This window comes from Zootoca vivipara, chromosome 10 (assembly GCF_963506605.1).
Source record: "Zootoca vivipara chromosome 10, rZooViv1.1, whole genome shotgun sequence".
NCBI lineage: Eukaryota > Metazoa > Chordata > Lepidosauria > Squamata > Lacertidae > Zootoca > Zootoca vivipara.
In genome coordinates, this window is record NC_083285.1 from 48,094,226 (window position 1) to 48,107,267 (window position 13,042).

The following is a 13,042-nucleotide window of genomic DNA, read 5'->3' on the forward strand; positions in this document are numbered from 1 at the left end:
CTGCTAATCATGCAAACAAAGTAGCATTTTGTTAATAAAGAACTGGACTCTGAGAAGGACTGAAACAGGAAAGAAGAACTATAGTCAAAATGTATAAAATGATCTCTTGAGGTCATGCCAATTATGCTGCTTACTTACACCGTCCTCCCAAACTATTTCCCCATCTTTTGCACCGTAATGTTCATCCTATGTCCACTTTTAGCCATGCTCAAAACTCTTCCACCTCAGTCTGCATAATGCACAGATCAGCTCTCAGAGATGGACTTTCCTACTTGGAAAATAATTTTTCCAATCTACAGAAAACATAGGGGCTTGACAGGCAGAAGACTGTGGCCAGTGCAGTCTCTGAGCCACTCCATCAGCTCACAACAGGCAAAACTAAGAAGCCATTCTCTTCTTAGATGGATGCTCGAAATGTCACACACCTGCATCTGTGTGAAAATCTGAGCTTTCTGGCACTCCTCCAAGCTGGGACCAAATGCAGCCATCACATGCTCCTCTGTACCAATCATCTGCACAATCTCCTGGTCACTCTCAACGCCCATAGCCTGGAAGAGGGAAGAAAAATAAAAGGTAGAAAAGGAGAGAAAGAATGTTGGCTTGGTGCTAACTTGCTGGCATTTGCTTATGCTAATTTTGCCATTGTAGTCAGTATTACTCCTAAGACTTCTCTCAGAAACAGGGCCATCTGGCACTGGCAGCAGCACATACTCAAACTATGGAATGGAAATCTTGATAAGCCAAAGCAGCAGCAGCAGCAGGAGGAAACACAAACGGAAAGCAGCAGAGTAATGCTATTGGCAGCTCATTTGCAGAAGAAACCTCATATAGTTTAATAAGGAGCAATGCTCTGCTATTTGTATGGGACAAATGCAACAGAGGAAGCCTGTTGAAGAGCTACAGGAAAGTAATGAATGGTATCTTTCTATACACACACACCTTCTCTCTCAAGTTATGCAAACTTGCTAACGACTTTGTGCATAGGTGGTGATGGTTAGCTCCCTTTTTCAACAGGAGCTGCTCCATTAGGTGGTTCACAGGAGGCTACCAACATTTGCCACTGAGCACTGCCGCCCGAAGGAGGGATGACTTGGTGCTATTGAAGCAGAGAAGGTGGGGGAGGGGGTTTAGCATGCACTGTGCAGCAAGTGCAACGAACTCATGAACATCATGTTCGGCAGCCTTGTACCTGTGCAGTGCTGAATTAACCTGCCCCACATTTCTTCCATTGCCTCAAAATGCGTTCTGGTAAGATTTCCCCAACCAAGCTCAAGGTCAGCCCAGGCCATCTTCAGGCAGCTGCTGGGGTCCCAACCCCATGGCAGGTCCCACCATGACAGCGCTGAGGTCTGCTTCCTCAAAGCTGCTCCATTGGGCCCCATGTGAGGGTACTTGGAACCCTCATTTCAATTTCCCGGTGTCAATGACACAGTGTCAGTCCAGTATATTGTAGGAAATTACAGAATCATGGAGTTGGAAGGGGCCCCAAGGGCCAAACCCCCTGCATTGCATTATAATGGTGGCAAGGCATATTAGCAGCTACAGGTCTGGCTGCCCAAAGAGCTTTTGCCAAGGTCACAAAATCCTGTCAGAGATAACTGGCCCAGGAGGGGACCCACTAGAGGGCACTTTGTCCAGGGCCCCTCAAAGCTGGAGGCAGATCTGCTCTGTCCCCAGGCAGGTGCACTCAATCGCAGACACGGGTAGTTTGCCTCACAAGTTGCCTCTCACGGGTTGGTGAGAGGGAAAGGGAAGGCAAAGAAAAGGATTTCACACAGAAAGCCATCTTGAAAGCCATTTTATCTTGGTTTTTTTTCTACAGATCCTTAAGCACCAGGTTATAGCTGATATTGTAAAAGAGGCTTAATACGTTAAGAAAATGTTTAACAGGTTTAGAAAGGAAAATCTCCCCAATCTCTATGTGAATAAAGTATTTCAAGGCAGCAGCCAGCTGTACGGGCCTTTGTACGTTCTAGATAATGCTAAAGCTTCTCCTTTCACATATTTGTCTGGTGTTCTGCCATATCAAGAAACGGGGAATAAAGTCCATAACACCTCTTTTTGGCAGAGCTACAATATGTTTCTCAGAAGTTGGAAGGGTGAAAAGTCATGCCTTGCATTAATATTTCTCTTTAAACTAGGAATAAAAAAGATACACCAGCGAATACACAGTGGTATTCTCAGGGTCACTGTAAACCAAGCATAGGCAACCTTGGCTCTCCAGATGTTTTGGAACTACAACTCCCATGATCCCTGACCACTGGCCCTGTTAGCTAGGGATCATGGGAGTTGTAGTTCCAAAACATCTGGAGAGCCAAGGTTGCCTATGCCTGCTGTAAACAGCCAATGCACCTCCAAATCACATTCTCTTTAAATTGCATTAAATTCCTACCTAATTAAATGTCATCACTGGGCCTATTCCTTTTAGAAAGGATTTGCTGCAGCCATTGGCCCCTACAAAATGTTGTTTAGGAAATTACACAGGTAGGGCATTACAGAAGGCAGTGTTCCGAAATGCATACTCCCAGCACCCTGAAGATCTTCCAGACCCCACACAGCTAAGTGACAGTGGTGGTGCACCAAACAGCTGATGTTCAAAGTAAGCCCCTTGCTCTAGCTGATTTTACTGCTGCGAACAACTCCACCTACAACACCATGCAGCAAGTAGTTGAGGGTAGTAGAAGTTGTCCCTAATGCTCAAGCCGAGCATGTCAACGAAAGACTTTAAATAGTACTGCCTATGGCTTTGCCCTCTCCCTTGCAACTCCTTCCCCCAGATAACAGACACGAGCAGGAGGCATCAGGCAGCTATAGCTGCTTTAGAGCACAGATGGGGAACCTCTGTGTCCTCCAGATGTTTCTGGACTCCCAATAAGCAGCATCGCCAATGGTCAATGATCACGCGACTGAGTGTCCAATATCATCTGCCTTCCCAAGCAGGTTCTCCATCCCTGCTTTAGATGAAAGCTTCCAGTCCCTTGGTCCCAGACTCAACAGACCCCCTAGCTACAAAACTATAGTCTTTGCTTCAGAATGTCACAGTTTTAAAGGCCATTTCACATATTACACTGCATGCACACATGCACAAGCTGAGTTGCATTTGAAGCAATTGCATATACAAGGAATGGCAGCAGACTGCAGCTCCCTCCGGCACGTGAATGAGATAGCTTAGACATGGCTTGCCATTCCAAGAGCGTGCAACTTACGAAGCAGCTCTATTATTTATATTTCCATTATGTACCACTCAAAATGATTTGCAGCCATAAAAAAGAACCGTGCATGGGCTGAGCACCACACTGGAAGACATGCACCAGGATAACAGCTTTCTAACAGTATTAGATATAGATCAGTGGGCTGCAGACCCCTGGAAGGCTGTGGAGTTATCTCAAGGGGTATGTGAGTAACTCTCCTCTGGCCAGTGTGTGACTGATTTCCTCTGCTGCCCTCTTCACAATAGCATCTCCAGAACCACTGCCTCCTAATTACTGATTGCATTCAGGTTCCTTAGTTCTGGCATTATTGGGGATTGCTTCTGGGGTTTACTGGGATGAATTATGTGGATGGGAGTTGCCTTGTTCTTTTGGGGGGTGCCAGATTTTTTTCTAATAATTATGATGATGGTGGTTTTATTATTTATACCCCACCCATCTGCCTGGGTTACCACAGCCACTCTGGATGGCTTCCATCGTATATAAGAATGGCTTAGGTCGTTTTGGGGAAGTAATTTTTGGGGCTGTCTGTTGTTCTGAGTAGCATTTGCTGCTTGTGAGTGCTGACTTATTACTCCAGAGTACCCACCAATCAAGAACCCAAGTAATTATCTCCAAAAGAGATTAAATATAAATGTATTTCTTCACAAACAGAAATTTATTTATTTATTTCCCTGGTATGCCCACTGATCAATTCATTCATTCATTCAAAAGCTGTACAAGATAATTTATTTATAAATAAACATTAATTCATTTACTTCCCCAGTATACCCAATCAGCAGCCCAACGAATTGGTCAAATTGTACTAGATGCAAACTTATTTCCAAGTGAACTCAATTGAACCAATACCCCAAAGAATTAAACTTCAATTGCCACTGATATAATATATTCCTGCTTACAGAATCCTAAATAAGGCACTCATGCTTTTTTCTAAAGTAAGGGGAGAAATGGCCTCAGGTTTGGAGATTATTTCATTAGTTAAGTTTTGTAGAAGTGCACACGAAATCTATGTAAAACGGTGGCAACTAGCCCTAGATTTTTTACTAAGGGCTCCAGCTGATCCTCACCATATCAAACAAAAAAAAGTACAAGAAAATAATAAAGATGTTTATTCCGAACTCCTCCTGCACTAGTCAACTATAGAATGTTGCAGGAAAAAAATCACGCTGGGGGCGGGGTGGGGGTTGTGTTGCTTTCACAAGCCTCGTGGTTTACAGACATTCTAAAGCAGGCAAGGGGAACATTTTGTGTCCTTTAAATTCTGCCAATGCCTGCAAGAAGAGCTCCACAGGATTGGCTCCTGTGAAGAGTACCTAATCAGAGCCAACCCCTGTCAAGAGTGGGGCTTGCTGTCAGCACTGGATTTAAATCCAGCACCAAATGCCACCCCTGCTTTTGGCAGAATTGGTGCCAATGGAAACATTTTTATAATTCTACCTGTACCACCAGATGTGTGGTTGCAGTTGCAATGGGAGGAAGGGTTTGACATCACTTCCCTATGCAGCACATTCCTAATTAAAATAATTCCTCCCATTAATAACATTTTAAAAAGTATAATGTGATTGGGAGCGACACAAATCAGCACCAAATTAGCATCCTGTGCAGTAGACCCTGAACTATTATAGATGTTCTACCTTAAAATATATAAGGTAGCAACCCCGTCCACAAACCCCACTTTGTTGCATCCACACAGCATTATTTACACAGTTAAGTTATGAGCAACTGCTGCCCTCTTCTGGCAGTGCTCTGCAATCTTTTTAGGGTATTGTTTGGCACAATCCATAAAGTCCTGTTCTAGCAGCTGAATACAAAATATAAAACAGGAAATGAACTAAATATAGAACCAATATGACCAAGCCAACATTCTGGCCAATAGCTGATGCTCTCACTGGGAAAGATTCCAATCAAATCTTAAAGAAAAAAAATCCACATAAAAAATTGCATTCTCTCAAGGTACGCATTCTCTCAAGTCATTTTGATACTATTTTTGAACCAAGAACTGTATAGGAGATTTCAGGAAGTACAAAAGCACTGAAAAATTAAGTTCCAATCTGCAAATTGAAATCCTCAAACATCCCTGCGCGCAACTCACTTTTATTCCCTCCCCCCCCCATCTCCCCTACCCCTGCCTTTTCCTCCTTTTCCATTTTTCTTGGCTTAAAAAACCCCAGGCAGAAGTAATGGCAATTGTGCCAAAGATGAGCCTCACATTATAGGTATAACCCAACACTTCAAGACTAGCAAACAAGGGTTTCCTACGGTGTAGAGCAAACAGCTGAAAGAAATTTGCACATAGACAAAGAACAAAAATAAAATAAATATTGACACTCTGAACCTCAGGGTTGTTGGTTTGAGGTCCATGTTGGGCAAAAAAAAATTCTGCATTGCAGGGGCTAATAATAATAATAATAATAAATTTTTATTTATACCCCGCCCTCCCCAGTCAAAAACCGGGCTCAGGGCGGCTGACACCAACAGAACCACAATAAAACATAAAAACAATTAATTAAAATACAGGTTAAAATACAGTATTAAAATTTAAAGTGCAGCCTCATTTCAAGTAGGCCATAAATCCAAGCCATGAGGGAGAAAAACACAGGGGTCAGGCTGAGTCCAGCCCAAAGGCCAGGCGGAACAGCTCTGACTTGCAGGCCCTGCGGAAAGATGACAAATCCCGCAGGGCCCTGGTCTCCTGGGAAAGAGCGTTCCACCAGGTTGGGGCCAGTACTGAAAAGGCCCTGGCTCTAGTAGAGGCCAATCTAGCCATCTTATGACTCGGGATCTCCAGAATATTATTATTTGTGGACCTTAAGGTCCTCCGCGGGGCATACCAGGAGAGGCGGTCCCGTAGGTACGAGGGTCCCAAGTCGCATAGGGCTAGACTAAATGACCATTGTGGCTGCTTCCAACTCTAAAATTCTACGATTCTATTATTTCCCCTTTTATACTAAGTATTTGAAGTTCTTCTATAAACTGTTCCAAGGCTGTAATCTTATACAGACTTACCTGTGAGAAAACCCCACTGAACTCAGTGACATGTACAGGATTGTACTCCAAGCACTGATAATGGAGACTGTTCTTTAAAAAAATTACCTTGAAGATTATTGCAATGGGAATATCTTCCGACAGCGTGTTATGCTTAAGGTAAAATCTTCCTTGCTTCACAGTTATATTAGTTCTGCTCTTCTTTTCATGAGTAGAACTACACATTTGTAAAAAGAAAAGGAATGACCTCATTAATTCTACAAACCTTGACAGTGAGGGGGAAAACCTATTATGGCTTTAAAAAAAGTATCTTGTACATCAGAACACAGGATTGCTATAGTTTTTTGTGCATAAAACCTGGGATCTTATTATGTGCCAACCTCTTTCCAATTCATGTCTTCTTTGATTGCAAACCTGTAAGCCAGGGAAGGGGAACCTATCATCCTCCAGGCGCTGCTGACCATGCTGGTTGGGGTTGAAGGGAGCTGGAGTCCAATAACATCTGGAGGGACATCTGTTCTCCACCCCTACTGTAAGCAGTCATCTACTCTGTCTTTTGTACCATATTTAATTCTTGGTTTGTAGGGATTAAATAAATAATTTTGTCCGACTAACTGCCGGTGTTTTCAGAACACAGGCATGTTGCATTTTTCGGAGCACTTAAAATACAGCAAACTTTGCATTTTCTACTGATCCACTTTTTTTAGGCTAACTAGAATGGTTCCCCCCCACCCACCCACAAAGCTTTGGTTAAACTTCTGATCTGTTATTTTTAAGGACCAAGTTGCAAACATTTGGAATTACGTTTAACAAATGGTTACCAAATGTGCATGAAATACACATTCAAACACAAGGCTCCTTCTATGATCTTTGTACGAGCGTACAAATAGTTCTGTACACTCAGAACTCATGTTTCTCAAACTCACCCCACCACCACAATGAAACACAGAAAGCTGCTTTTCAGTTAAGTAATGTTCAAAAGCAGTTTGTTATATGAGCAGGGTGCCACTTTTTTCAAAGTGGGGAATCTGTGTGGTGCAGTGGTTAATGTGTTGGACTAAGACCAGGGAGGTGTAGGCTCAAATCCCCGCTCAGGCATGAAACTTCACTGAGTGACCCTGGGCCAATCATGCTCTCTCAGCCTAACTTTCCTCACGTAGTTGTTGTGAGGACTGTGAGGATAAATGGAGAAGAGAGAAAGCTGTGTCTGCCACCTTGGAAGGAATGTAGGGCATAAATAGCACCCTCATCATACTAGGCATGTCCAGACTCCTGGCTGTGCCTAAAGTAATTATTTTGATCCCAGCCATGGTATCATAGGAAACCAGCCTGCAGTTACTAAGGAGTTATTTTACCTGGTAACTGATGCGCCAACCGTCCCTTTTCTGTCAGCTTCCACAATTATTCTGTTTTTCGATAACTGCTCTTGAATAAGAATTACCTTCTCTACACCTTTGACAATGAAGTAGCCACCTGCCCAATGGAGAATGGAAAATCTCGATTGACATTGGTTTTAAACATCATTGGACACAGTGGACTTTGCAAACCTCTGAAGTGTACATTTTTGCTTTGTCAACTACACTGGTCTGCAGTATTTAGTGAGGAAATCTCTGGTTCCACTTGTAATGGCAGAGACTGCTATACAATGCCTTCAATAAACCGAAGAAGGCACCTTTATGCATGGAACTACTTCCCTCAGTATGAACTAGTTAAATTCTCCATTGTGCTATCATGACCTCCTGAAACCAGAAGCGGCATAGACAAAGCCTTGGAAGATTCCAGGAATACTTGGGAAATCTGTACAGCAAGTAGATCAGAAGGCTTGCAGCTACCAATGGTACTTCCCTGTCCCTGGGTGGGAACCTTGGTAAACTGCTCTAATCAAAGCAGAAACTTCACGGAGACCCCTCTACAGTCTGAAAATCTCTCATTCCATAATCTGTAGTGGCTCATGTGTTAGAAGACTCCATTGATTAACATAGTAAAAGAGATCACAACTCATTCAAAAGGAACAAACACTATTAGAAAATGTTGTTACCTGGATCTAAAGGGCATTCGTTAAGCTTGGCAAATTCTGCTGGAGTTTTTCCAGTAAGAACGCAATTGGAACTGCGCAACATTATTGGCATCCTGCAAGAACACCAAAGTAAAAATTACCTTGTAGGCTCAGAGTACAGACTGGATTGTCTTCTTTGATTAAAAGCAAAACAAGTCTCTCACATTTTATCACAGCAATTAACACAGAATGTAACCAACACACAAAAGTAGTATTTATCTTTATACTGGTATCTTACCTGCCAACAGGTAATGCATTGCGAATAATCCTCTGGCTACCTCGGGTATACTCAATGTCTACTGTGATTGGGGCAGAATAGGTCATATCTCTCAAGCGACACTTAAATAAAAAAGAGCCACACGGTTAAATATTTTTCAGGTGGAACGCAACACTCCTTTGCAGTCCCCATATCTGTTCTTTTTCCAATCCTCAATCATTAAAAATCTCAGATACTAAAATATATTTGCTAGATTTTTTTCTTAAGTTACTGCAAAGAAGCAAGTCTATATATTGCAACACACAAGGCACATGCAAATCCTCCCTCAGATGAGACATGGTAGCTTCACTCTCTCCAAGGACCTGACTATTTTCAGCAGTGAAAAATCTAACCTAATCTTGCAGGTGCATCAGACATCAATATACAATTAACAACTGAAGACAAACTATGAGTAACAAAAGTGCACCACGCAACAGTAGTATACCCTTTGGGACATAATATGACCAAAAATCAGTCACAGTTCTTTCATAGTCATCAATTACAACAAGAAGCTCAATTAGCTGGTTCACACAAAGGTACAAAAAGGCTGAGTAGATGCAAATACCTCATGAGGAGAAACAGGTCTTGTTACATTAAAGCTTTCTTCAACATCTGGAGTACCCACATATATATTGAGGTATCTGCAATGTAAAACCCAACTTAAAAATGGGATACAACCCAGTTGCCCAAATATGCAACTCACATTCCATTTTGTTAAACCTTTGGTTTACTAAAAACCAATGAGAAATATATAAGAAGAACCACAATCTTAATGGGAGCAAATAAAGGGATAGTTTCCCCTCAGGTATACAAGTGCTCACCAGATTCTGCTGGAAAAATGGGAAGATTCCTGGGCTGACATCTTTCTTTGTATAGAACCAAAGATGGGGGGGGAACCCTCTTAACAGCAAATGTGAGGAATTAATGGCGCTCCAGATATCCCTGAACTGCAACTCTCATCAGTCTCAGCAAGCAGGGCCAATGGCCTGGGATGATGGGAGCTACAGTTCGGCAACATCTGAAGGGCCAAAGGTTCCCCACATCTGTTAACAGTAAGGCAAGAGTATAATTTAAGGTGGGGTGTGTGCATGTCCATGAAGCAGAATGGGCAGCCTACCTGTAAGTAGGAATGAAGCCTAAAGCTAAATGTAACCTAAACCAAACTTCAGACATAATGGACCATATTGCAATTGAATCCTATTCAGATGGATCACTGACACCACAGACCATTTTGTAGATTTATGCTGCTCCACACAGGATTTCCACTGCCTCAAGGGCTTTATTAAATTAAAATGGATTAACCCAAGGAATAAGGGCTACACAGAAAGTACATCAGGATACTCAAGCACAAAGCTCATATGTCAGCTGTCCACCCACATTCTCTGTCACCACCACCAAAATCAAAGTCAGACTTACTTTAAGTACCACATTGGGTCAGCATCACTTGTAATTTTCTCATTGGCTTTCATTATTTTCTTAATCTGGAAATAAAAGAAGTCTAAGTCTACACATTGCTGTAGGGCATGCAATTTATTACACGTGTTGTTCTTTCGGATGTTGCTTTTTTAAAAAAAGCTTACCTCTACATTGATGAAATAATTGAATGAATCTATGTGCTGCTTTACAAGACCTTTCACCTAAAATAATCACAAAGGAAGATTACCTGGGGTATTAAAAAGAAAAAGAAAAAAAGCCCAGAACAAAAACATTCAAATCCATAAAGAGACATCATTTAATTAGCACTCAAAATAAAATTTACCATCAAAATCGTAAACATCACTGATGAAAACCAATTTTCCAACCAACTCAAAGAATGAATTTATTCTTCCTAAAAGAAGGGCACTTACTGAAAATGTACACCAGCTATATTCAGTGCTTCCAGTACTTATCATTAATGAAAACAATGAGAATATCTCAGATTTTCATTTTCAATATACTAAAACCTGTAAATGCCATCAAGGGCAACTACACAAATATACTAACCTTCAGAAACGCTGGAAGTAATCTCCATTTTTCCTGAAAACAAAGGTATAGCATAAAACAACTTTTAAAAGACAGGGAATCAATTTTCAAGAAGCTAAACAGGTACAGTATATACTCTTCTATGTAAAATGCTTAGTTTACTTGTGGGGTGATATTGATCTTATTAGTAGTAATAACACTTTTTAGATCATCAAGCATCCATGTGACAAGAGTGGATGGAAGTGCCTTGTGCCATTCGGATTAACAGGTAAGTAGCAGCAAGGACAATGCCCCCTCTCCCACCAACAGGTTCCCCAAGATAGCTTAAAGAAGATTAAGGAAGTCCAAGTCTTACTAATCACTATTACAGTACAGGTGAAACTCGGAAAATTAGAATATCATTGAAAAGTGCATTTATTTCAGTAATGCAACTTATTATTTTTTATTTTTATTTTTATTTTTACAAATGCTTTCTTTTGGAAATTCCACAGTAATAAAACAAATAGTTTCAATAATACAAAAATAAACAAAAATAAACCTCGCTATTACATTTCATTACTGTAATTACATTCCATTTATAATTGACCCACCTAACGACAAATAATTACAATTACAACAAATAAAGGCTTGACATATCTTGCTTTGCATGTCATGCATCTATCTCATATATTGGTTTCACCTTTTAAGTTGTGTTACTGAAATAAATGCACTTTTCGAAGATATTCTAATTTTCCAAATTTCACCTGTACTGTATATTGAAATGGGGAAACTCCAGTTCATCTGACGCGCAGATACACCAGGGATATGGAACATGTGACCATCCAGAGGCTATTGGACTCCAACTCCCATCAGCCCCACCCAGAATGGCAAACGGGCAAGGGAAGATGGGAGCTGGAGTCTTTTTTTAAAAAGCACCTGGAGGTCCACAGGTTCCCCATCCCATCACTACCCAACCGATTTGTCCCTGCTGTATCCCTGAAACGGGGAAGTGAAAGGGGCGCTCTGCGCATGCGCTCCCTCCCTCTGCCTCGGGTGCCAAGCAAGGCCCGAAAGAGCCGTAGCGGGAAGCCAGAGCGCGCGTCCCCCTGAAGCCGCACCGAGGCGTCGTACTTCTTTTTCCACAGCGAGGAGGGGCCTCGGCTGCCAAGGCGCCGCCCCCGTCTCTCCCCTGCTTCGTTCTCCTTTTACCAACTTCTCACCTCCACCGTGTTCACGGGAGCCGCCGCTTGCTCCGGAGTTGAAGCTCCCAGCTCCGCCGCTAGCGTCTCCATGGCAGAGAGAAGCAGCCAGTCCCGGGAGGGAAAACGACGAAAGCCCTGCCTGCACTGTGCAGAGCGCACCGAGTACGGCTGTGAAACCTGCCCCCAGATGCAAGTGGTCCCGCAGCGCAGAGGTTCCGCCGCAGAAGTGATCCGTCTTTGCCTCAAGCGCTGCTTGGCCAGGAGCGAGTGTGGAAACGCCTAATCTGAGCGCCAGAATTCCTCTTTACAGCTCAGCTTTCCTCAAAACCGATCCCTTAACTGGGGTAGCGTCTTCCTGTCCCCCGTTTCCTAACACACACGAAATTGTGGCACGTCTTATGTCTCTCGAGTACGTTCCGGTGTAAGGTAAAAGGTAAATGAGGCAATCAGCATCGAAATGGATGAATACAACATAAAAGCTTTTTGGTGAAATTGCTCGAATGGGAGCAATAGAAACACAAACAGCTGGCACAGATTCCCCATTAAGGAATCTGCTAACCATCCCCGTTCATCACAATAGAGTAAAATGCAACAAATATAACTTTCTTTTGTGATTGCACTACAGTGTTAGATACTTAATGTTCACGCCACTTCTTTCCTAATTGATTATATATGTTTTGAGAGTTATATGATAGGCAGAAGTACAATAGGTGTATGTATAGTTGCCCATTTCCGCATCTCAGCCAGGAAGAGTTTTGCCTGTTGGATTTCTGACATGCAAATGTCACAGACCGCACTGTATAGAAAGCAAGAAAAGGATGCATTGGTATCCATAGAACAGAAGCTACCTGACTTTAGAAATAAACTACTAACACAGGCATTTTTTAAACATAACCTAATTCAACCTAGGCATTGCCACTGTGATCATATGCAGCTAGCAGGTCCACAAAGTCACTTGGACTGATTCTGGGTGTCTCCTCCTTCCTCAAATGTTGGATCACTACCAATGCTGTTAGCAATTAGCAGTTTAATGCTGCTTCTAACAATATGAGGGCAACCCAATTGGCAGCTTGGACCTATTGCATACGTCTAGGTGGCAGCAGTTTGTTTTCATGCTGCTGCTAAGTATTCCTGAGTCCCAACAACAATGAAGGAACAGGTACATACTAATGGCTTATTGTGAATAGTAATTTTTAATTAAAAACAAAATGCTCACATTGCCATGGCTAAAGTAGTATTGCTTGTACATGAAGATGCCAAGTGTGCCCAATAGGCAAGCTCATAGGGATAGCTCATAGGGAAACAAATGCAGCTATTTAACTTGATATGATAGTGAATAGTGGCAAAAGGAGAGATTGTGAACTGTATTGGCAGCCTATTTCCGTCATTTGAT

General features: G+C 42.2%; 1 protein-coding gene across 1 annotated transcript in view; it reads right to left on the reverse strand.

Annotated features, from left to right (window-relative positions):
* Positions 1–11,803, reverse strand: part of POLR3B (RNA polymerase III subunit B) — a 64,618-nt gene extending 52,815 nt beyond the window's left edge. The window contains exons 1-10 of the mRNA XM_060279890.1: positions 11,668–11,803; positions 10,490–10,522; positions 10,087–10,143; positions 9,923–9,987; positions 9,072–9,147; positions 8,489–8,589; positions 8,233–8,324; positions 7,550–7,667; positions 6,303–6,411; positions 426–548 (exon numbers count right to left, since the gene is read on the reverse strand). Coding sequence (XP_060135873.1) covers positions 426–548; positions 6,303–6,411; positions 7,550–7,667; positions 8,233–8,324; positions 8,489–8,589; positions 9,072–9,147; positions 9,923–9,987; positions 10,087–10,143; positions 10,490–10,522; positions 11,668–11,739 — 846 coding nt within the window. The 5' untranslated portion in view covers positions 11,740–11,803. The remainder of the gene's footprint in view (positions 1–425; positions 549–6,302; positions 6,412–7,549; positions 7,668–8,232; positions 8,325–8,488; positions 8,590–9,071; positions 9,148–9,922; positions 9,988–10,086; positions 10,144–10,489; positions 10,523–11,667) is intronic.
* Between the last annotated feature and the right edge of the window lie 1,239 nt (positions 11,804–13,042).